This window comes from Suillus subaureus (genome assembly GCF_016647635.1).
Source record: "Suillus subaureus strain MN1 chromosome Unknown BJ212scaffold_261, whole genome shotgun sequence".
Classification (NCBI taxonomy): Eukaryota; Fungi; Basidiomycota; class Agaricomycetes; order Boletales; family Suillaceae; genus Suillus; species Suillus subaureus.
In genome coordinates, this window is record NW_024538817.1 from 1 (window position 1) to 24100 (window position 24100).

General features: G+C 46.8%; 2 protein-coding genes across 2 annotated transcripts; both read right to left on the reverse strand.

Moving 5' to 3' along the window:
* Positions 1–1277: 1277 nt before the first annotated feature.
* BJ212DRAFT_1408322 (uncharacterized protein) lies at positions 1278–2171 on the reverse strand. Its single transcript, XM_041337445.1, has 3 exons — positions 1751–2171; positions 1567–1700; positions 1278–1511 (listed from the first exon to the last, which is right to left on the reverse strand). The coding sequence occupies exons 1-3, from the start codon at positions 1798–1800 to the stop codon at positions 1492–1494; spliced, it is 204 nt and encodes a 67-aa protein (XP_041185358.1). The 5' UTR covers positions 1801–2171; the 3' UTR covers positions 1278–1491.
* Positions 2172–21865: 19694 nt separating this feature from the next.
* BJ212DRAFT_1408358 (uncharacterized protein) lies at positions 21866–22315 on the reverse strand. The gene is made up of 2 exons (XM_041337446.1): positions 21955–22315; positions 21866–21886 (listed from the first exon to the last, which is right to left on the reverse strand). Exon 1 carries the CDS (start codon positions 22242–22244, stop codon positions 22068–22070), a length of 177 nt encoding a protein of 58 aa, XP_041185359.1. The 5' UTR covers positions 22245–22315; the 3' UTR covers positions 21866–21886; positions 21955–22067.
* Positions 22316–24100: the final 1785 nt, after the last annotated feature.

Genomic DNA, 24100 nt, shown 5'->3' on the forward strand with positions numbered 1-24100 from the left:
AGTTGAGCAATTCGTCGAGATAGTTCTGAGTTCTGATGAGAGGCGTCCGATGCCTGACGAGACAACTCCGTATTCTGTCGCGAGAGATCGGCGACGAGTTTAGTCTTAATACTAAGCTGGGATTCTAGTTCGGCGTTATGTTCCCGCTGTAATGGTGTTGATAGACGTTGTGCTATAGAAAACTGAAGAGGGTCAGCCTACCAGTTTCGCGAGGTCAGCCTTTGCTTGACGACTATTGCTAGCAATTTTTGTGATGATGTCCTCTTCGGTCATATCACTCTCAAGGACACCTAAACCTGATTGAGAACCGATTTCTTCTGTGGTCATCTTTAAATGTCGATATTCTGCAGGAAAATGTTGAGAAGGTTGCTTTCCGAGCATTTTAAACTGGTATCCATCGATATCTGGAAAAATGACATTAAATGATAACATTTCAGGCGCATATAATCACCGTGTTCCTCTTTTTTCACCTCCACGTTGGGACGCTACAATGATATAATACATTTTCAGAACCAACTTAAGAGTATATGCGGCATACCCTTGCTGAAAATACACCATTTGTGTCATAGAAAGAAGACGATTGCTGAGAACTTGGGTTGTGTGACTCCAGGCGGGAAGTTGTCGTATTGAACTTGAAATTGGGCAAATGGAGGCTAGATTCAGCCGACCCCTGGAGGTTGCATTCTCTACAAGATTGGAGCTCCGTGTGGGTGCAAATGCTCGTTGTGAGCCGTTGCTAAATGTCGAGACTACAGATTTTTGTTCAGTGTGCCCAGGTTGTGGAGTCATGAACAGAGGCTTTTGACCGTTACTGTTGTCGGTTTGATTTTGGCGTGGTGTAGAGAATAGAGTCATTCTGTGTCCTTGGTGAGGCTTCATTGAAGGTGCAGGTGAGATGTAGTAGTGGTTCCCAGTCAAGCGAGGATTAATATCTGTACGGACATTGTCGACGCGCGTAATTGAATCACGTGACGCGCGTGATTAAAATAATCGCCGGCACAGGTGACACCTTCGCATTAAATTGCTCTTACGGGGTACTATAGGTAGTATGTGTTTCAGGTGAATAAATAAGTGGTGTTTTGACGGGATTGCAAGGGTTAAACGTTAAACATACTACGAAGTATCATTCAAGTCCGCAACCACAGCTGCTAAGATTTGGACAAGGTGCAGAAGGATATTGAGTCTGATCACGAACAGTAGCGAATGCAATGAAGGCATTTATCCATGCAGGTGTTATAGTGCCATTTCCCTCGAGTATCGCTGCACCTGTGAATCAGAGGTCATATGATTGCCTCATGGAAATTGCGGCACATAAAATGCAGTGATTGTTCTAAACGATATGCACGCACCCATCCCCATTCCCCTAGCATTGCGGGCTAAATACCTTTTAATTTGATTGGGAATAACCACAGACGCAATATTAGCTGCCTGTTCATGCGAGTTGACCGTCCAAAATTGTACGGCGTCAACGAACTGTTTATAGGGCGAAGGTCAAACGTTTAACCATGAGGCTGGCAAATAATCGTTATGAGGTCGAGTACGACCATATGATCGCATGATACTTACTCGACAATCCCTTCAAGTGCATCCGAGTTTCAGAAGGACTCTCAGCCATGACGATCGCGAAGCCACTAAGGTGGTTAGTCTCATAGTTACACAATCTGGCTCCAAAGGACTCATGCATCGACTTGGAGATGTGACTATCGGAGGATGAGCAAACCAAATAAAAAAAACAGATCGGGACGCTCACTAGTGCAAAAACCGAGGACCACAATTATCTGTAACCCACCGTATGACCATTTGTTGCCTTGACCACTGCTAGAGACAACGTCCCTGCGCACAGGATTTAGACAGTTGAAGGCACTCCGGCTGGCGCCACCTAATTGGGTTGTAGCACCCCTCCTCTGGCAGTCTTTTAGTTCATATCTGAAATCCAGTAGGTCGTTATTTATCTGCACCTGCCACACCTCGGAGATTGTAGTGCAATTTGTGTTCCTAGGCTATCCCACATTGACGATGCACTTATCTGCATCATTGATATTGATGGCATTGTTGATGGACTGTCCACACCAGTCTACATGGCTGAAAGTTGGCTAAGTAGGCCCTACTGGGTCCGAGCCGAGTAGCTGATAGTCTAAGAAAGGTGTATACTTGTAAACGTTTACGCTAACCCAGACTACAGTGTGTGAGAGAATGTGTGTATTTATATACCACTAAAACTCAGTGTTAAGATGCGGTGCCCAGCTGCGGGCTGCACTGGTACAAGAAAGGCTACATAAACCTGGTAGCGTCAATCAAAGATGCTTTACTCAAAGGGATAGGATCTTCGCCAACTATGTGGCTGACAACCTGATCTGTAGGATCTACACTAGCTTACCCTGTTCATTTTAGCTTCAGTGAACCTCATATACCAGAAATACCCCGGACCGTCGGAATCATGCCCAATGACTAGGAGTTATTGGGGTAGCGCAGTGGTCTGACAGAGCATAGCCAGCTTCCGTAGCAACCAACTGTAGGGTAAGGACTCATTGCAATTGGTCGTACTGGTAGTAGTCTCTTCATGAACGTACTGCCTTGGGCAATAGCCTCAATGCGCAGTCCAACGATGAGCAGAAACGACCATAAAATGGATCAACGCATTGCGCCCTAGAGATAGCACAATTACTGTTACAGCCATATTACCACATGCCCCTCCTCCATAAGCTATACAGATAAGACGCTCGAAAATAAATCATTATCATATGAAGGACAGATGCTTGGATACCTTTTAAAAACTAGAGGTGGCAAATGAAAGAGGGGTATAGCGCGCAGGAGCAATCGGAATTAAAAAGTTTGAATGCTCGATGATGTTGTAAATCATGTAAGTGTGGTCGCGTTGAAGAAATTCGGGCGTGATGTTGTCGTATTTAAGGAATCCAGGCGTGATGTTGTTGTATTGAAGGAACCCAGGCGTGCTTGAGTAGATGGCTGATTCGAAGGACATAGCGAGGCCCAAGATGCTAGAAAGTTCGGTTAGCGTGTTTGGGACAACTAGCGCGGCACCCATACCTGGAATGCTCGCATTGACGTCGGCAAGTCGGTCCCGAGCTTCGGCCATGACCACCGCAAAGCCGCTACATAACAATCAGTTCGTAGCTCAAACATTACCTGTGGATACGTACTGGTTCAAATGGAAGTCGATGTGACTGGCAAATATGTCATGAAAGGTGTATCATGGAATGTAACGAGAATACATGCTCACCAATGGATAAACCACGGTCCAGAATTGTCCGTGACGAAACGTATTGTAACATTATCCCCTGTCGACCCCATACTTACGGTGTCTCTCCAGATTGGGTTGACGAAGTTTGTTGTACTGTTTCCCGAAGTTCTAACAACGGCAAAAGTGTGCTGTCAAGTGCATTAGAACGGTGATACACACATAGAAATGACAGAACGACGCACTCCGTGAAGGTGGATAGGATGCTATAATGATGCTGAGTGACAGGAGTGAGAAACACTAGAGCGCACTTACTGGACCTCCGAGAGCTAAACCTGTGTTGGGCAAGGCAATCTCCACTACCTTATTTGAGGGAAGCTCATATACGCTTCCGCTCGGCAGCAGGTCTGAGGGATGTTGCGCCCCACTGAGCATTTGCAACAGAACCGGCGTCGGAGGGTTGTGGTACGAAATATTGTTGATCCTGAAGATACCATTCACAGTGGTGGCAAGTAAGTTGATGTGGACGTCTGCTTTGCCAATCTCAGGGGAACCGGGGACAGGAATGCTGAGCAAAGATGCAAGCTTCCCTTCGTTGAATGGTAAGATGTAGGGTCCAGGAGTGCTCGTGGGGTCTTCATCGGGCGCGCCGTTGTACCTGAGGATGGCTTGATTCAAGCCGCCTGCAAACGTCTGGTTTGGAAAATTGGATGGCGCGCGAACCCAATAATTATCCACAGGCTGGTTCGCGTAAACGACGACAGAGTAGCGTTGGCCAGCTAGCACTGGAAGCGAATCCACAGTCTCAGGGACAGTTTCGATGCCGTCTGCCTCAATGATCGTCATGGTATGGCCATCGATAGTGAAGTTATATGATGGGTCACAAGAAAGACCGATGATGCGGAACCTGTAACGCTTGCCCTGCTCGATATTGATGACAGAAAGAGGTGATTTGGGTCCACCACGGTAGCGCCCCAGACCATTGATAAGGGTGGAGTTGGAGGTGACAGGGCCGAAAATTTTGTTTAACTTGGGCGTAGGATCGTGGTACCTGAAGGAACTTGTGAGATTTGGAATGCAAAAGGCTGACAAGACAACTCGTACCAGTCGGAAAGCGTGATTATTGTGTTCTCTATGCCAAGGCTGATCAATGCTTGGTCTAAACATGGAAGTAAAGATACAAACCGTCATCTACGTCATATAAGTCTTGATGGGGATCCTCAGGGTCATATATGACAAGTGGTCCTCTAAGACCGTCACCTGGACGTAAAGCTGTGTAACATGGATCGCATAGATAGTTATGGACACTCACAATACTGGGTGGAAAAGTGCGAGTGATACCTATCGTAAGACATACTCTAGTATTCCTTCTCCACAGGAAATAGGAGCACGCACCAAAAAGTTCCAGTCTGGTTGGGTGCGCTGAATTCGTGGAGGAAAGATCGATTTTGAGGAATTGGACACTGAGTGATGAACGATGCGCCATCTGCCCAGTTCGTCTTCTTTTGTTGGATGCCATGCCAATGCTTTGAAGGGCATCAGGGAACTTGAGGTGAGAAAAAAAGTAAAGCGCTTACTACGCTCGTCGACAAAGGCATATTTTTGTCATGTAACCTGTTCACGACATTGATGCTAAAGTTGTCATTCTTCGAAAAATCAGAAGCGGACGATAATTAAATACTCGCACGAACCTTCTGCGCTTTAATGAGAGGGCCAGGAAAAATCCCTCCTGCGAGTGTTGCCCTATACAGGATAAAGATGAAGACGCGCAGGGGAAAATGTAAGCATTAACTCACGACCGTGCAAAGCCATCAGGCGCAATTACTTTATTGACGACGACGAGTTCAGTGACAGGCTTGATGGTGAACGGGGGCGCGCTAGACGGTAAGTCATCATAGGTGGATCTTGAAGATACTACCAATATTGCATGTGACAAGGCAAGAAGGCAGCCGGGGAGGATAGCGTGGGGAAACATAGCAGGATGAGACAAACCACGACGCTGAGCCCTGATATTAGATGTGGAGATCAGCTCGAAGGTAACAGAATTGACAAATAATGTACAGACTTGTGATATCCGCGATTAGATCGAGCGACAAAACTGGTGGTGGAGTTGGAAGTCGACGGGCGGGCGGGGCCTTCAGGTTGCTGGAGCCACAGATCACTCAAGATGTGATGCGCGGAAAAACAAGGAGTGCACGTTGTGAAGTCGGATATGTCCTGGCTTTTGTACAAGTTAGTAGAGGTTGGTTGGTCTAGATTAAAACAGAAACGGGTCGAAAATATGACGACAAGTGACGCATCATTCGATAGTTGCAATCTGAAATGACTGAAATGAACGCCACGATCTGATGCCATAAGACAACATAAGGCCGGCGTGATGAACATTACAAACTAGACTGCACAATTTGAAACCTTGGCGCTTGGGAGCTGCTCATCCGGCACACCGAAAGACTGTCTACCGCATATCAGATGGAGCGGACACTCGATCGTCGTATGATTAAAAGGCCTCCGAGATGTATATGTGACTGGAAGCCGTTAGCTGTGCGAAGGCAGTAGTTGACCAAGGCTCACTACTGAGCAGTCACGGCAAGAGGGTAGCCATCAGTATGACCAGGTGACACCGTGCTGTCAGTTTGTATTATAATGATATTGACATGGGACTCCATTGATGCCATCACATAGTTTGTCATTTTTGCAGTTTAGCGACCAACCATAATTGCTGCGATTCAAATCTTGATCAACAATAACCAATTAAACCATGTCGTATAAGGACACACCTTTGTGGGCCTTCGTGTCGTCCTCTCATAGCACGCCCAAACGTGGAGTCATTAATCGACTTTTGTATCATAGAATTTGGTAGGATGCCCACGAACGTAACGATGGGCGGGCCTTTGCAGCACCGCACCGTAAAGTCTTTCAAGCCGATGCGTGCACTGAACTCCATTCAGGATGTTGTAGTACTACTACGATGGGTTGCTGTCCGTTCCTGTATATCATTGCAGCGCTGTGCACCAGCAGGGTTGTGGGGGGTTGTGTGCTATGCATCTTCTCTCGAGTTCTTGCATGAGCATGTGCCGGGTAGTCTTGCGACATGAAGTAGAAACCGGAACCACCTTGCATCCTGACAAACCAATGTCCAACATACGTCATGAGCGGAGTGGTTGCACGATGAATGTTCTGGTAATTTTAAAAGTACTGCGTACCATCACCATGCAAAGCACCGTGGCCACTATGAAACTGGGAGGAAGTTATCATCACCACCAACACTTGACCTATGCAGGTGAATTGTCCGTTTCGCCTACAAAACTGGTAGTGACACGATGATGGATGAGGTTGTGTAGGAGTTATTGAGGTGTCAGCGTCTTTCGTGTGAACTATTGGGAATACGATACGTTAATTCCGGCCGAAGTTCGGCGCGTTGAACCAACTTACGCGGACCCCTTCATACCATGCATCCAACTTATAATCGTTACCAATCCCATAGGGCACCGCGTCTTGATAGTTTCTTTTATTTGCAGCGGTATATAAATACGGAAATTTTCTTTCTCTCTCCGTTAAATCCGGGTAGTACGGGGATGGGATCCCCGGATAATTCCTTGCCATGACTAAGCTGTCTCAGCCAATCAAAATAGTTCACGTGACCTAGTTATTATTGACTTTAATATAGAAATTATATAGAATCTTCAACTACCCACACTGCACAGTTTGTGCTCATTGTTTGTTGGAACGGTTTTCAAGTTGTTTGAGTCACGACGCATGTTATTGCAGTGATACACATACTACATACAATTCCTGTTTGTTGAGCAGCTTTTGCTTTGCACCTAACCGTCCAAACAGTTAGGTCAACCAAGTTGACTTGGTCTAGATACCATGTTTAGGACGCGACAATGGGGGCCAGTGCAGTCTCTGCTCGCGCTAGTACCGCTGCTTATTGGGTTGCCATGGCTTGCATTAAAACACCAGTATTGTACGTGTTTTTGTTATCAATCCCACATTGAACCTGTGAGCTTATTTTTCACCCTGCAGCATTACCTACGCCCATTGTAGACCAGTGCGTTATTCCTTCATGTCTCCACTCGAGTCAATACCAACTAACAAATGCTGCTTGTCTCTTGAACCTAACCTGAATCCTAACCATCAGATATGATCCTATGACCTCTCTGCCTCAGCTCTCTGAAGCAACAATCCTCCAATATGCCAAATACCTGTCGGAGGATATCGGATACCGCACGCCTGGCACTCGCGAACACGCGCTCGCAGATGCTTGGATGACAGAGAAGGCTTACCAGCTCAAAGAGGAGTGTGAGCGTGTCGTAGCCGCTCAACCCGGCCGTAAGCTCCAATGCGAGGTATGGAGGCAAGAGGGCAGCGGTAGTCATCGGTACGTCATCTAGTTCATCTCTTCCGATAACCTTCGGGTCTTTATAACTTCTCGGGTATGCTCGATAGTTTCGATATGATGGCTGCGCGGCTGTATAAGCGTTACGTCAACTTGAGTAATATCATCATACGCCTGAGCGATGGCACGGACCAGGGAAAAGTTGATGCAGTGCTCATCAACTCACATCTTGATAGTACCCTTCCTAGTCCAGGTGCTGCCGATGACGCGCTCTCGGTTGGCGTGATGATTGAGTGCGTGCGGGTGCTGGTGAATACCCCTGGGTGGGAGCCAAAGCATGCAGTTATATTTTGTGAGTTTTTGTCAATTTGCGATGCCATGCGGGTAGAATCTATACTCATGCAGCCGCAGTGTTCAATAATGCGGAGGAGTCTCTCCAGGACGGCTCTCACCTTTTCTCGACACAGCATCCTATTGCGTCTACGTGTGTCTCATAATCATTCCTCCTGTTGCGTTCCATCTTACATTGTTCTTCCAGTGTCCGTGCTGTCATCAATTTGGAAGGTTAGCTATTCACATATAGGACATAGGTCCATGCAGCTCACACGGGTCTGTAGCTGCTGGCACTGCAGGTCCTGAACTTCTGTTCCAGGCGACGTCTCACGAGATGATTGAGGCGTATTCTCATGTACCTCGGTCAGTTTTATTGCTTTCTTTCTTTCGGCCTCAGTGGTAATGCAAATGTACAGACCATACGGAACTATCTTTGCAAATGAGATCTTTAGTTCAGGCGTACTACTCTCTGAGTGTGTCTCTTTGTCTTCCCTTTATTTCCTTGCACTAATATGCACACCGGCGGTTGTAAGCACTGATTTCCGGCAGTTTGAGTACTACTTGAACGTCACCGGGCTTGACGTGCGTCCGACCTTTCTTCTTCCTACCATCCTCTCTTGTTTCCCTTTCATTGGTAAAGTTTTCAACGCTAACAACATTACATAGATGGCAGTTGTGGGTAACAGTTATATGTACCACATGCGTGGGGTATGCAACTTGACAAACTAAAATATCGGGATATACTAATGTGGTACAGGATCTGGTAGAAAACATCGAGGCAGGCGTTGCACAGGTCTGTTATCCAGACCTCCTAGATTTGATCCTGAGATTCATTCTCGTCTTCCTCACTCCAGCACATGGCTGAGAACACATTTGCGCTCATTGAACATCTCACTTCACCCGCCTCACCGCTACCAAGGCTTGCTTCAGGCTACGGGCACCCTCGCACCGTCTTCTTTACATTCCTGGGGGTATTCTTCGTCTACTCGTTCCGCACAGCTGAGTTGCTGTACTCGCTACTTTTCATTGCCAGTTGTGTGCTTGTCAGAAGCGCTGGCGGGCCCAGTGCAAGGGGTGCAACGATGGCGAAGGCATTATTTTCTGTGATCTTTGGAGGGCTGGGGGCTCTTGTTGGAGTGAATGCCGTTGCGTTCATGATGCAGCAGATGCTGGGCCGGGGAATGAGCTGGTTCAAGGGCGAGTTTGAGCCGTTGATATTGTATGGCCCCGCTGCAATGTGTGGTGCGTGATTTTACTTCAGCATGTGCTATGATTTTCTGCGCCAGCCTATTCCCGACTCGACTCGGATGTCATTTCGTGTTTCACACCCAGAATTATGTCTATTTTGTTTCAATGCCCTCCTGACGTCGTAACTCACAAACTTATCTACGCAGGAGCGCTCCTAACTCAACTGCCTTTGGCCCCAGTCCCCGAAAAAGCCCTCCTGCATGCACAACTCCTTGCCTATGCGTTCCTGGCTGCAGCGGGCCAGTTCGCTGGTGTTGGATCAAGTGCGGTGTTCTTCCTTAGTGCAGTCTCGATGTTTGGGGCCTTATTTATTGATCGGGTGACTAACTACTTGAGCGTCTTCACCGTAAATGATGCCGGGATAAAAATGAGGAATGCAACAGAAAAGATGCGAGATGGTGATATGAAAGGGGCGAAGGATGGGCACAATAAGGTGGATAAGGCGGAGGTCAAAGATGGCTTAGTGAGCCTGTGGACGTATGCTCTGGGCCAGACCGTCCCACTGTTGACGGGAACTCAACTGATATCTGCGACTTTGGTTGTGTTCGTACCACTAGTGAGTGATTTGTCTTTCCATGGGTCTCTCCTCATATCTCTCTCACAGACAGGGCGTATTGGTTCTGAGGCTCCAGCAGAATACATCATCGCTTCCATGGTGGCGATCATGGGTTCTTACACGCTTAATTTCACTACGCCATTCGTTCACCGATTTGATCGGTCTGCTCTGCGTAAAGCGGTCATAATTTTGCTCCTTGTAGTGGGCGTAGTGATGGCAGTGTTTGCTAGAAAGGACGTGTTTGATAAAAATCATCAAAAGAGGCTATTTGTACTTCATAAGGAGGACGTAGGTGCTAATTCCCGTGCGATTTGTGAAGGAAACTGAGCACGTACGGTCTAGTTGAACACACGGGAACAGCACCTTCACATCGCAGCGGCAGATGGCGCACCTGGCTTTGATGACCTGGTCCATGACATCACGGCACATTTCGGCGCAAACGGAGTGCCCCCCAAGGCTGTTGTTATGGACGACTGGAATGGTGATTGGGATACGTTATATCCATTTTCAGCGGTGAGACTTCAAAATATTCAATCGACATTTACGGGATGCTGATGTATGATTTATTGATTTGCGATCGTTTCCGGCGTCTTTGTTGTGTATTTGAAACGTCGTGCAGTTCCTCTCGCCGTACAAGATCGACCTCCCACTAGACCCGGCGTATGACGCACCTTGGCCGCCAGAAGAGCAGTTCATGGTCTCAGCCGTCAACGATACCCTCGATGAGAGTAAGGGAACGAGGACTATGACACTGAAGATTGATCACCCGGGGATAATGTGGACTGGTGAGTTTTTCTATATATACTGGATCACCTTGGTGTCACGCCGACCAAATTCTTGCTGTAGTGATCGCATTCGATGCGTATGTGCTAGAGTGGACGCTAGATAACAGCCCGCCAGAGGAGTTTGCACGACACCACATCAAAGAAGCATCATTCTACGGGACTGATGTCTGGACGGTGGATATGACGATCAAGTGGCCGCCGCCCCCGAACGCGCATCCCAGATCGTCTGATGTGGATGGATTGAGGGTGAACTTCATCGGAATCCAGGAGAAGCGCATGTGGCCCGCAAAAAAGGCTGAGGCAGATGGAAGTCAAGCGATGCAACTGTTCAGGGAGTTTGATGCATGGCTAGATGAGAAGACAGGCGGTAGTGTAGATGCGCTGTTGATGGGGTGCGTGAGCGGAGAGGTGGTCGTGTAGGTTGGGTTGCGGAACATGGATCGACGAGTTAGAAATCATCGTTATAACCGCCATAAAAAATTATCGATTTCTCGTTTCTTGTCCTTCGAATGAAAGCACCTAACTAAAAATGTTGCGTTTGTGTTAATTATGATTCTACGATTCACGGTATTCCTCGAAAATAGAACAGCACCATCATATAGTACTAATACCAGTACGGTTAACTTGCGATGTGCCACTCGGGCTTGCCCCATTCTGTGTAAACGTTCACAAAATGACCCTACCAGGACAGGCCAGCCAGCATGGTTATATCCTCTGCAGAGCAAACTGTTCGTACTCCACTATTTGACACACATTTATAACTTGTTCCTACGAAACAGGTCAGGGGATCGATTTTGTAAAGAAACCTACTCATACTCACACTGCTAGGGATGTATATCGACACACACTGATGTCCAAGACAACAATCTATAAATGAGTCGCAAAACATGGGGTATGCACTGTCGTCTGCATTGGCAGATATAGACGAGACAGCAATGCAGACAACGCCGAGGGACTGCCAGACGAAGGAGAGACGCATTATTCGTATGACGTGATAAACTATACCTGAAGAGGGCACGCTGCTTTATTTTACATGCCCTGAAAATGGGGTTCTCATAGGCTCCACCTATGAGTAGCCCACTTCAGTGTCCACACCAAATGGATGACATACATATTGCTCATGCCAGCAGATTGCCAGCAGAATGCATTTGCTGGGCCTTGTTAACTCCCTGTCGATTCTAGATTTCATCCCAAACAACAACTGTTATTTACTCATTACAGTTTGCAATGAGCTGCCGGTCAGCCACATTCGTGCTTACATCGCGTAGACATGAAATTGATGTAACGATCCCTGGTGCGCAGGTGGCTATTAGGCTAATGTTTGTTATCTATTCAGAGAGGATCCGTAACATAGGGAAACAAAGAACGAACGGATAAAATCCCAAGGTCATCTAGCGAGATAGAAGCGCATGCTCAAACGCTGAGGGATGCGAATTTGAAATAGTGGTCTACGACCAATCCAGTGCAAACCATAGCCGCGCCATGACGGCCTGACTAGAATACAACGGAACATCAAAATTAGCGCACATGGACACGTCAGCTAGCTGTACCGTGAATTTCTTCCAGCTATCTTCGGGACCGTCACGATCAAATGACCATGTGTGCCAAAGACATAGCAGGAGCGGCGCGGTGACACTGATCACGTAAAATGGGAGACGCTGACTGTTCAAGTACCCAGAGTACAGAGGCATGTCACATCAATGCAGAACGAATGCCGCCAAGACGGACTGCCATGGACTTGATTGACTCCGACCTTCTCGTCCTGCGTAAAATAATAATTAGCACAAGATACAGCCGCAAAACCTTTGGAGTCACCTGACATGCGTAAGCGGTGTCGTAAAGACATGCCCAGCTACGAGGGCATTGTCAACAACTCAAAACACAACCGCCGTCATCCGGACTTACCAGCAGGACACAACTGCGACGTTCAGTATCATCCCCCAATTGAATCGACCTGTCGTTGCAACTCAAGTGAATGGGACGGCCCAATTAGCAGCAAGACCTTGGAACCAAATAAGTTGATATATTAATTATAAAATAAACACTCTAAGAATTATTACTCACGCTCCAGCAGTCGAAAATATGTAAAAGATGGCGGCAATGAGAACTGCCAGAAGGATTGAAGCTTGAGGCCTCGATCATAGTGACAGCTCCCGATGCGACTGGTGGCCCTTCGAACGTTCTATTCCATGTAGAGCAGCGTCAAGAGAACAGTGACGGTCACGACAAACCTGGGACGTACCAACTTTGCGATCAAAATCACGGTCGAGTATGTCATTTATAACACACCCTGTGATGCGTACTAGTAAGTATGTCCAGCAATGCATAGAACAAGGTGTTTTTCACAACGTCAACGCCGACAGGAAGCCCTAAGTTAATGGAAGACGAACCAGGAATAGTTAGTGCTCAGCTGGACGCCCCTGGAACCAACTGCGACCCAAACCACTTACTCACTACTCTTCAACCCCGCTCCTCCATTATAATCCTGTATTTGTGCCGCCTCGGCGGCCAAGTACCCGTTTCAGTGGCTCATTCGCACACAATCCAAATTGGCATTGTAGTAGAATTATGTCCGTCCATCATCGTCAAAAACGCACATCTAAAACGGCCTGCGGGAACGAGGAGTACGCTCTACACTGGGGCATTTGCGATTTCAGTTGATGCTGACGCGGATGCTAGATAGAATTGTCCGACATAGGTAAATTACCCCAAATGGATAAAAATTGGAACGAAAATAAACTCCATTCATTTTCCTCCTTTCACTAGTGCTCAGTGGGCCACGGGTACATAACGCCACTCGTCAACGTTCCCGTCACCCAGAACGTTCTCTAACCGATACTAATAATACCCTGCATGCACCGGTCTTCATATTGACAAGATCACAATACCACTCAACACATCTTTGTGCGCACCCGGCCTGCATCGGATTCAAATGTACATATAAATATTCACATATACGTTCCGTTAGCCAGCACGCTGGCATAACTGTATCCCACAACCCAATTTCCGATCTAAATAGCAATCTTAGGACCTTAGGGCGTCTTTGTTCTTCTTTCAACGTCAACAGCCCTGTTCCAAACGAGTTTACTTGGGACGATGCACCCATAAGATCGTCTTTACTTGTGTTCATCGTTCACACGTACCATTTCTTGTCGTAAGACTGTATCTCGACCATCAACTTCACAAGGTAGGCATTTTCTGTGAACTTTCTCCTGGGATATGTTAACGCTGACTCCCCGCGACCCAGCACCTCCCACTCCATTCGTACGGACAGTTCAGGATAATATGGCGATGACCAGGAGGCAAATTCATTGCCTTATTAGCCATCCGGGTTTCCACTCACTGGCATCACGAATCATTGCCATTGATTCAGTATCACTCGTCGCGCCCCATTCGTCATTCCCCTCACACTTTATTCATTTTCACAAATATGATTTCCTTTTGCCATAGTCAAGTCCAGATGTCAAAACATATGGATGAAGTCGCACCCCACTGGAAACCAGTGAAGCCTGGTGAGCTCGAACAATGCTCTTGCCTTGATGACAAGCTTGCAAGGTGAAAGAATGCTTGAGATACCAGTAGGTGTGGTCCGAACTGTCACTACGGCGATGCTTATTTTTATATGCGTGTACAGACGCTTGCTGGAACCATCCCCAATGGCCTTGATAAGTCGGTCGCATAGCGTTCCATGGCTGCCAGTGAGTATCAGTGGATCGATCAGTCGACATCATAAACTGATGTACTACTATTCAATCATTGACCCGTTCGTGGCTCCGGTTCCGTGCCATCACAATGATCTCACAGGATGCAGTGAGCTGGAATGCTGGATGCGGGCTCTGTCGTCCAGCGCTGTTCGATACTACCGCTCCTGTATATCATGGACTCCTCGTATACTTTCGCATCCTTACCTTGTTTCTATGGACACTGGTTTGGACGCTTTATGATGCGCTGGCGCTCGCCTCGGAGTCGCTACAAGGATAGTGCTGCTTCCTCATCACGATGTTTTAACATCAACGTACGACAGATAATTGGCGTCCAATGGGAAAGTCCCTTCAAGAAATTTTCATGTTCCAGCACTAGCTTCTTTGTTTGTACGCACACGGGGTACTCATCCGTGGATCTGGAAGTGTTCTTGTCGTGTCAGCTTGGTTCCCACCAGTACAGCGCCTGCACCAACAAACGCAGATTCGTCTTCGTCGATTACTTCCATCTCTATCTCGTTTTGCAGCGCTTGATAAGTGCTGATGTGTAATAACATTCTTGATAGTCCACATTATTTTACCTACGAGAAGTGCAGCTGGGCGTAGAAGGCCATATAGATGCCATGGAGCGCGCGGGTCTAGAGGTCTGATCGAAATCCTTCGATCCGAGCTGGGCACAATTAAATGTCGGACTAGCATGGATTGAGAAGTGTTTTGCCACCGTCATCACATATCGCAAGTCTACGAGGCATGCTGGCTCATGTCAAATGAATTTTTGAGTCAAGCCGAGAACGGACCTCCCTTGGATTCTTCCGGTGGGAAGCGCCAACATACATACTAGAGCACTATATCGTAGTAGAGCACCGCGTCTTACATAACAGTTTGTTGCGGTATATAAATATAGAAGACAGGTTGATTTTCACGTAGCCTATAACTGGCTATCTTCATCTTGGACTGACCTGATATCTCTATATATATCGTATCATGAGCCTATCTCTTGATTTTGGCCTGATAGCTGCAAGCTTTTGGCGCACCACTGATCTTCAAGAATCATTAATACCAGAAAGAGTATGTCACTGTATGTGTTACTCGTCCGAAGATTGTCCGACCTTAATTTGGCTATCCGGATCCGGAACACCTCCAGGCTGTCTCCGAGGCCTGTTGTACGAGGCAAACGTGGACATGATCTCTAGCGTTTAAATTAGGTCAGGGATACTACCTGTGATACGATCAGCAGCGTGATGATGGTTTGTTGAACGATGGGGACAGAGAACGGACGGGACAGAGCAGACGGGACGGACGGATTTGGATGGGACGGACAGGCCGGACAGAACTGAAATTCAAACTTTCATGTTCCCTTACTGACGCCGCAATGTCTTGGTTGCGCCCTGCTCACTCCACTGAATATCCATGTACGTTGTAATTCAGCGTCGTTCGATTGCTTGTCATGCAGTAATGGGGATCATTGACTGGCTGTACATGCATGAGCGGTTATTGCTCGTACCCTGAAATTCCAAGGAACCGAAATTTTCGGACGAGTAATGGAGGATAGACTCCACTGTGTACGAGAACATCCCTGAACTATCCTAAAAGCATGTGAGGCATTAATATGACAGCCGGAAATTATTGGATCGGGAGTGAAAATCCTACCGGAATCGATGGCATCCGGGTATTAGCAGACCATCCAACTTGTGTCCAACGGCCTTCTGGCAAGACTAGTGCGCTATCCGACGCGTGTATTTTTTAATCATCCTATTTTTTCGACGAATAAATACCAGGTGAGCGCTGCCTGTCATAATCCTCCGTCTCTACCCTCCGTCTCGCCATAATGTCTTCTTCTTACAACGTGCTCATTGTTGGTGCCGGTGTAGCAGGCCCAACCCTTGCCTATGCCCTTGCCACAAAGACGTATGCTAAGCGTAGCGCTCCTCTGCGGATAGCTCTACTTGAACGTTCCTTCTCGAGGCCAGATCGTATGGTTGCCGAGTTGCTCCAGCCTGGTGGCATTACCTCGCTCAAGAAACTTGGTCTGGAGTCATGCCTCGGGGATTTTGGCTCTGCTTCCTTGTCAGGGTTTTACGTTCTGCGAGGGGAGCAGGGCATTTGCGCGTCATTCCCTGAAGGCTATGAAGGGCGAGCTTTTGAACATGGAGAATTTATCATGGCTTTGCGTGATCATGCACGGCGGGCGCCCAATGTCGACATGATCGAGACCACAGTAACCGGCCTCATCGAGAACGAGGACACGCATCGCGTAATAGGTGTTCGCGCTTCCAATGCGGATGGTCAGTCAGAGTCATACTTTGCTGACCTCGTCGTTCTCGCGGATGGCTCTTTATCCAAGTTCAGGACTGCTGTCCTCGGGAACATGCCGTATGAGCCTTCGCAAAAGGGTTACTTGGCAGGTCTGATTGTGAAAGACTTGGAGCTGCCGGTACCCAAGTATGCAACTATGATTGTACTGAAAGGTGCTGGACCGGTCGTCCTTTATGAGCTCCCCAACAACGAATATCGGATGCTGGTCGAACTGAAGGCGGCGCCGCCAGACCTCAAGGTTTGTAATTCTTGTTGTGTGGTTGTGATCGCCCCCGCTTACTATCAATATCGCAGGAGCATATATTGCGCGACGTTGTTCCTCAGCTTCCATCATCGGTACGCGCGCCCATTCTCGATGCTCTGGAAACGTCGCGTTTGCGACGAGTCCCGCATTATTATCTTCCGCCCACAAAGCAGGGAGAGTCTAGTAGGGCAGGCGCGTTTCTACTGGGAGACTCATTAAATATGCGCCATCCGTTAACCGCGGGTGGAATGACGGTCGCCTTGAATGATGTAGTCATCCTCTCTGATCTCCTGGCCCGCATCGAGAACTTTGGTAACTGGGATGAAATCTCAGCCGTCCTCCGGAAGTGGACCTACATGAGAAAACCGCTCGCATCCACTATCAATACTATGAGTATGAGTTGGGCTGGCCTATTCGCAGCTGAAGGTACGCCAATGTTAGCTGTCGAATGCTTGAAGGCTTATGGTTGTCGATGTACGTAGGCGAGGGGTTTGAGATTCTGCAGGATGGAGCATTCAAGTTTTTCGGGCAAGGTCCCGAGTATTCCGAGGAACCCATGTCATTAGCATCCGGGTCAGTCATATGTTGATAGTTGTCACAATCATGCTTACCTGGTTCCGGAATCCCCAGGATCGCTGCTTCTCCGTTACTGCTGGCACGCAGTTCTCTTTCCATAGCGTTTTACTCCATCTGGGTGTTGTTCACCCATCCCAGACCTGGAAATAAATCTGCTCCGCAAATTCATGAATACCCATTGCTTTTTGTAAAAGCACTTAATGTCGTAAGGTCATCCAATGCCATTTTGGAACATGTTGACTGATTTTTATGGTATAGCTATGGACTATAGGCAGCGTGATGGGGCCGGTATTGTGGGCAGAAATGTGATCCCCTTGCGATATAATAACATAGATCAGTGATAATTTATGACTTCCAATATTATACCTAATGTGCTGCGTCACCTATAATTATTCAATTCTTCTGACTCGCACACTGCTCCAAGTCCGGCAGACATTGCAGCTGGCATAAAGCCATCGATTAACAACCGACATAGGGTCTTGATATGGATGGTGTTGGGCGCCACGACGCTTGGCACTGACATGTTGACATCGTCATTGGTAGTGTTATCGACGTGAAGTGACTTCCAGGTAATCTCAAAAATGTGGGGACGCTGGATTGGGTCAACTCGGAAGCGACATTTGGTTCACTTGGGGATGTACTAAGTTCAATTTATGTCTTTAGTTCTCGACGTCCCCCTGACGGTTGTTTCAGCAGTATTGGACGGAAGAAAACCAAGAAATCATGCATAAATGCCTTATCTCACCCTAAGGAACCTCGTTCCCCTGCACCCCGCCTACTTCGTAGACTGATCCTGCGTTCGCACAGCCTATGCTATGTGTGTAGTTCATCAGTGTGGGCTGCAGATTGGTCGGTGTCTAGAAACTTGGAATATGGCGTTTCAATGTTTGGAACATAATCATCATAAATAAAATGCGATGCTTCATGTGGTGACACCAAGGTTGAACGTTGAGGTCAGTTGAGAGATTCCATAATTCGGATTCGTTCGAACTCGCAAAGAATCTGCTTCCTCTTGTATTTTTGGAACGCCTCTTTTCTGCGGCCAGTAATCATGTTTTTGAATGTTCCGAAATTAATCATCATAAGTACCACAATATAGCTTGGAAGAAATAAAAATAAAAACCGCTCCCTAAAGACTAGTCGTCGATTATAGATCATATTAAGTATACTGTAGAGATACGCACTTAGGTTCGGCCCTATTGAGGTGTGACCAAATGAACGTTAGGTTCGAAGGTTCGCAGGGGGTGTGTGACGTGTGACACGCTATGCTTAGGTTCGATGACCGTTAGGCAGAGCCTGCCAGTGGATGACACAGAGCTTCAATCTACAGTGAATAGGTCTAAGGAAGTTGAGGCTGGGGGCTGTAGCAAGCGCAGACACATGGCAAACACTCAGTACAAGGTCAGACTTTTTTTCATGTTTTTACCGTGTGTCACAGTTTAGGTTCGACGGCCTCAAAATTGGTGTGACTGTCACACAAAATAGGTTCGATTCGCTAGGCGTGTGACGGTGTGACGAACTTAGGTGCGTATCTCTACAGTATCCCATACTATACGCTACTGCTAGTTTCCACATAGACACGCTCCTGTAAAATAATTGAAGTCATAATGGGAGCTGTGTCGGAGTCGGTCGCGAGCTTCGCGTGATATTCTCGCAAGCTAAGGATGAGGCGCGGTCCCAGTATGAACATCTGCATGATTTGGAAGATTTGAACGAAGCCAGAATAAATCTGGGTTTCTAGGTAAGGCAAGTCCTGTAGAAGTGATAGGTAATGACCGCATGCAGAGGTCAATGACAGATCGGCATACCGTTGAGAGCGTTGGAGACAAATAACACATTTCAATACAAGAAACTACAAGGAAACTTGCACATGCAAAGATTTAGCAAAAAAAACAAGATAACCATATTCAGATTATGAGCTCACCTCGCAAAGTAACTCGTGTGAGTTTTAATTAATACCCTGAAACAATCCCCAACAATTCCTCTCGTTGAGTGTTGTCGCAATTCACGGAAGTACTTCACAGCAATCCAGACTGCGAGACACAGTACAAGGACCTCCCATACAGTGCCAAGTATCCAAGTCATGGAAATCAAAAGATGGGCATCCCCCGTATAGTTAATCATGCACTGAAAGGTGCCGAAGAGAATAAATTCCTCTGGTATCTGTCAAGCCTGATGTGCTTAAACATTTCATATATAATTAAAGCTTACCTCCTGAAATATGCGTCAGCGTTATTATGGTCAACACTACATTGGCGATTGTGATGGCCACAAAGATGACAACGAGAAATATCAGCATCTTTCTGGAACCCAGATACATGGCATGTAGCCGAGCGATCATAATGACTTGCATGACATTTCAGTCATGTCAATATCACAGAAATGTATGCTCACCGCCCAGCATCGCGTCTGCAACGATACCCATCCAATCAAATATGTCGTACATGGCAAGACCTGACATATCCAGCAATATTAGTTATCAGCTTGGGAGGATCACAGGTTCGAAACAAACTCACAGCTGTGGGAGTTGTTATATTGAACCGACGAGTTGTTCGAGAATCTCACTCACCCCTATGTGTATGGTAGTTCAATTGTTTAGACAGAAATGGAAGGCATCGGTGCGAAATACTCACTGCATCTGTCGTCGAAATTGTCGGAACATATACTAGAGTATGTTGCTGGTCAGAACAAACATGGTGGGTGTGAGCACACGTACACAGTAGGCTGATCCTGATTATGAGAGTTGGGTAATGAGTGCAACATCAATGGCTTGGACGTCCAAACGTACACGGCAAATCCTATCCCAACATATCGTACCTAGGATGTGTTCACGTCAGTACAATGTGTTCACCACATTTAAAAGCAAAAGTTACATACAAGGAGATACATAATGGTCATCTGGGACCAGTGTTGCCTCTGCCGCAAATTAGTTGTGGTACTTTCACATCGTTCTTTTGATGGATGTAGGAATCCGCTCACCCAGATTAATTCTACCTATTAAACTGTTCTCAGCGAGATGGCCGCTCCTGTAATGGTGTCAACCTACCTCCTGTCCGAATGTAAGTCCTAGAAATACCATAATGTCAATGGTCTTTTCATACTTAATCTTGCTCACCCCAATCGTACATTACCCCAACACAGGAGGCAACTGCGAAACCGCAGCCAAGGTTAATTGAGTCATCAACGTCGTCATGCGGCTGACTCTCACGAACCTACAAAATAGCTGAAAATGAGATTTGCATTGATGATCGGCCACCAACTGGGATCGTTTGAGACTAGGGTCATACTATTAGAGGGTGGGAGCGAGCGAGCGGGGGAACTTGGTGGATATGTAACGGTCGCATGTGTGCTTGATATACCACAATCCAGTGCTTACATCGCCGAAGTGATATTTGAGGGATTGATACTGATTGATTAAAGTAAGTGTTTCAGCATGGATTTCATGAGAAAGACAATGCGCATCCGGGGATACCGATTGGATCGAAACAGCAGTTGTTGGCGAAATCGTAAAGCAGTAGCTCGCGTGGAATGTTTGAACGCCGCAAAAGATTGGAGAACAGTTCGTAACCTGCCAGCGCAATCTTCGAAGTATTCCGGTATTCTTGCTACAGTCAAGTGATGGGTTCGGCCTCGGCCCATCAATGACACCATTGATCAATACAGGTATTTCAGCCGACCTCGTACCGGATCACCACCCATTCGTCATCGCTTTCGTTCCTACTGCCTCCGTTCCTGTCCATATTTCTTTTTTTTGTACAGCTACCCTCTCTTTTGTACAACCGCCCCTTTCCCCCTTCTTTGTACGACTTCCCACCCTTTTGTACGACTGCCACACGCTTGAATGCGAAGTTAATGAATGTGTGATGACTCTAGTTGGGTGGTACACAAGTAAAAACGAAATGGGATGGATGCACCGGTGAATAGATAGATCATGGTCGTCGATGACCTTAAGGAGTGAATAGTCGGTTGAGAGAGGGAGAATTTTCTCCATCCTGAAAAAAAAACTGCCCAAGGAGACGCAGCAACCGATATTGATGAGATCAAGAAACCGAAAAATAGGGAATGTGAACTGCGTGTTTCATGGTATGAACGAGAATGACAGTGGCTGTTGAAAGAGGAGAATTAAGGAGCGTATAAATGTGCATGATGGTGAACGAACGAGCGAGTGTGGGCGTCCTGAGAAATACAGAATGAAATATGGATCGTCGGCATATATGAGGTGAGGAACATGCGAGACATACCTTTGACGATTGGAAACCGAAATCAGGAGCGAAGGGTTGGACAGGAACGAAATAGCGGAAGAGATAGGAGCGAGGTCAAAGTATGAAGTGAAGGCGAACAGAACGAACAGAAAAAAACTCAGAAACTAGGTCAGCTTTTCAAAAGGGCAACAGCAAGAAAAGATTGAGAAAAATAAGTAAGAAGTAACCTGCGAACACCGAACAACAAGATGCAAAGAAAGGACATCAAGTGTAAAAGAAAGGGGAAAGAAAGAAATCAAATGAACTCATCAGATGAAACAGATATACAAAGATGAAGCCAGAAGGGACGAGGAAATCAAAGTTGGATGAGATAGATGTCTGCGAGCACTGCCCACACCAGACCATCGAAAGTGAAATTAAGCAAGCACTCCCAAGCGCGGCCATCCCACTCTCACCAGATATAACAGGACTCGCAACCCTCAAACTCCCAAATGAGATCATATGCGTAGCACGCATCTGGATAGCGAGCACAGGGGCCGGGGGGTGGCAGGTGTACTCAGGGATGCAGTCAAGGGAGACGTAAGGGTACCGCAGCAGGAGATCCAATGGGAAACGACAGTGGGATATGTAATGGAGAGGATGGGGTTGCCTGTGGATATAGGAGTTCAGGACTAAACATTGAGAGGTTGCCCATTAGGCTGTGGCTGATGGGCTTTGACTTCGTCGTGGCCTTCAGCTCCTCCATCTTCTTTGGCTTGAGTTTCTCCTTCGACGCGGATACGAGCAAGGCAGGTGTAGAGAGCGAAACGGTTGTTGCAGCAATCTCTACACTCACTGGTGAAATTTTCTTGTTATCATCTGACAAGCTAGAGAAAGCCTTGGGCAGTGAAAAAGCACTTCTGTCTATGCCTGATCCTCGGACGGACAGAGAGGCGCCGATCCAGAAACGGGAGTGCTAAAGGTGAAATTAAAATAACACAGAGATACTTCGAGAATATTAATGAGACAAGTGGAATTTTACAGAAACGTTGGGCTATGGGAGGAATAAGTACTCTTGATTAAAACAAATTTGGGGCAAAAGCAATGACGAGCGATAGTCTCTGCAAGATAAGGTTTTTACTCACGGCGATCGTCAATGACCATACTAGTAGCTGCCGTAATGGGAAATTAATGACGTGTTCATCTTGGATACAGCTTCACTCTTCGCATCGCGAGGACGACAGCCAATTGCGCTTGTCGTTGGTCGGCGCGTAGAGGACACCGATATCCTTCACTACAAAAAACGAAGAAAAAATCATGCGATCATATTTGTACCAAAGCACGATTGCTTGATCGCAAAAAAAACCCTCATCATGATCTTTGTCGTGAATGGCCCCAGATTCCGTCCTCACGGTCGAAGTGTCTTTTGTTTGCAGATTTTAAGGGCGAGACTTCTTCGGAAAAATTGACTACAAATAGTACCCACAACATAGCTTGAAGAAATAAAAATAAATACCGCTCCTACGGACTAGCCACCAATTGTAGATCATATCGAGTATCTCCCATCGCTATACGCTACTGCTAGTTTTCACGTGGACGCGCTCCTGGAAAGCAATTGGAGTCATCACGGTTGCTCGCTGCATCGGAGTCGGCCACGAGCTTAGTGTGATATTCTCGCAAGCTAAGGATGAGGCGTGGTCCCAGCACGAACATCTGCGATTTGGAAGATTTGAACGAAGCCAGAATAATCTGGGTTTCTAGGTAAGGCAAGTCCTGTAGAAGTTATGAATGATGAATGCATGCAGAGGTCAATGACAGATCGGCATACCGTTGAGAGCGTTGGAGACATAACTCATTTCAAAAACAAGAAACTACAAGGAAGCTTGCACAGCACAAATTTAGCAAAAGACAAGAGAAACCACATTCACGTTATGAGCTCACCTCGCAAAGTAACTCACGTGGGTTTTCATTAACACCCTGAAACAATCCCCAAGAATTCCTCTTGTTGGGTTCTGTCGCATCTCACGGAAGTGCATTACAGCGATCCAGCTGCAGACACAGTACAAGGACCTCCCATACAGTGCCAAGTATCCAAGTCATGGAAATCAAAAGATAGGCATCTCCCGCATAGTTAATCATGCACTGAAAGGTGCCGAAGAGAATGAATCCCTCTGGTATTTGTCAAGCCTGATGCACTTAAATATTTCATACATGATTAAAGCTTACCCCTGAAATCTGCGTCATCGTTATTGCGATCATCACTATGTTGGCGATTCTGATGGCCACAAAGATGACGACGAGAAATATCAGCACCTTTCTGGAACCCAGATACATGGAATGTAACCGAGCGATCACGATGACTTGCATGATGTTTCAGTCAAGTCAATATCACATAGTGTATGCTCACCACCCAGAATTGCATCTGAAGCGATACCCGTCCAATCAAACACGTCGTACATGGTACTGCCTAACACATTCAGCAACATTAGTTATCAGCTTTTGAGGATCACAGGCTCGAAACAAACTCACAACTGTGAGAGTTGTTATGTTGAATCAACGAGTTGTTCGAGAATCTCACTCACCCCTATACGGTGGCTCAATTGTTGGGAATGCAAGGCAATC

Coding starts and splice junctions, on each gene's coding strand:
- BJ212DRAFT_1408322 (XM_041337445.1), bottom strand. CDS start 1,800: ATGGTCATACGGTGGGTTACAGATAATTGTGGTCCTCGGTTTTTGCAC. Junction 1,701..1,750: donor GGTCCTCGGTTTTTGCACTA/GTGAGCGTCCCG, acceptor ATCCTCCGATAG/TCACATCTCCAAGTCGATGC. Junction 1,512..1,566: donor GCACTTGAAGGGATTGTCGA/GTAAGTATCATG, acceptor ATTATTTGCCAG/CCTCATGGTTAAACGTTTGA.
- BJ212DRAFT_1408358 (XM_041337446.1), bottom strand. CDS start 22,244: ATGGAGGAGCTGAAGGCCACGACGAAGTCAAAGCCCATCAGCCACAGC.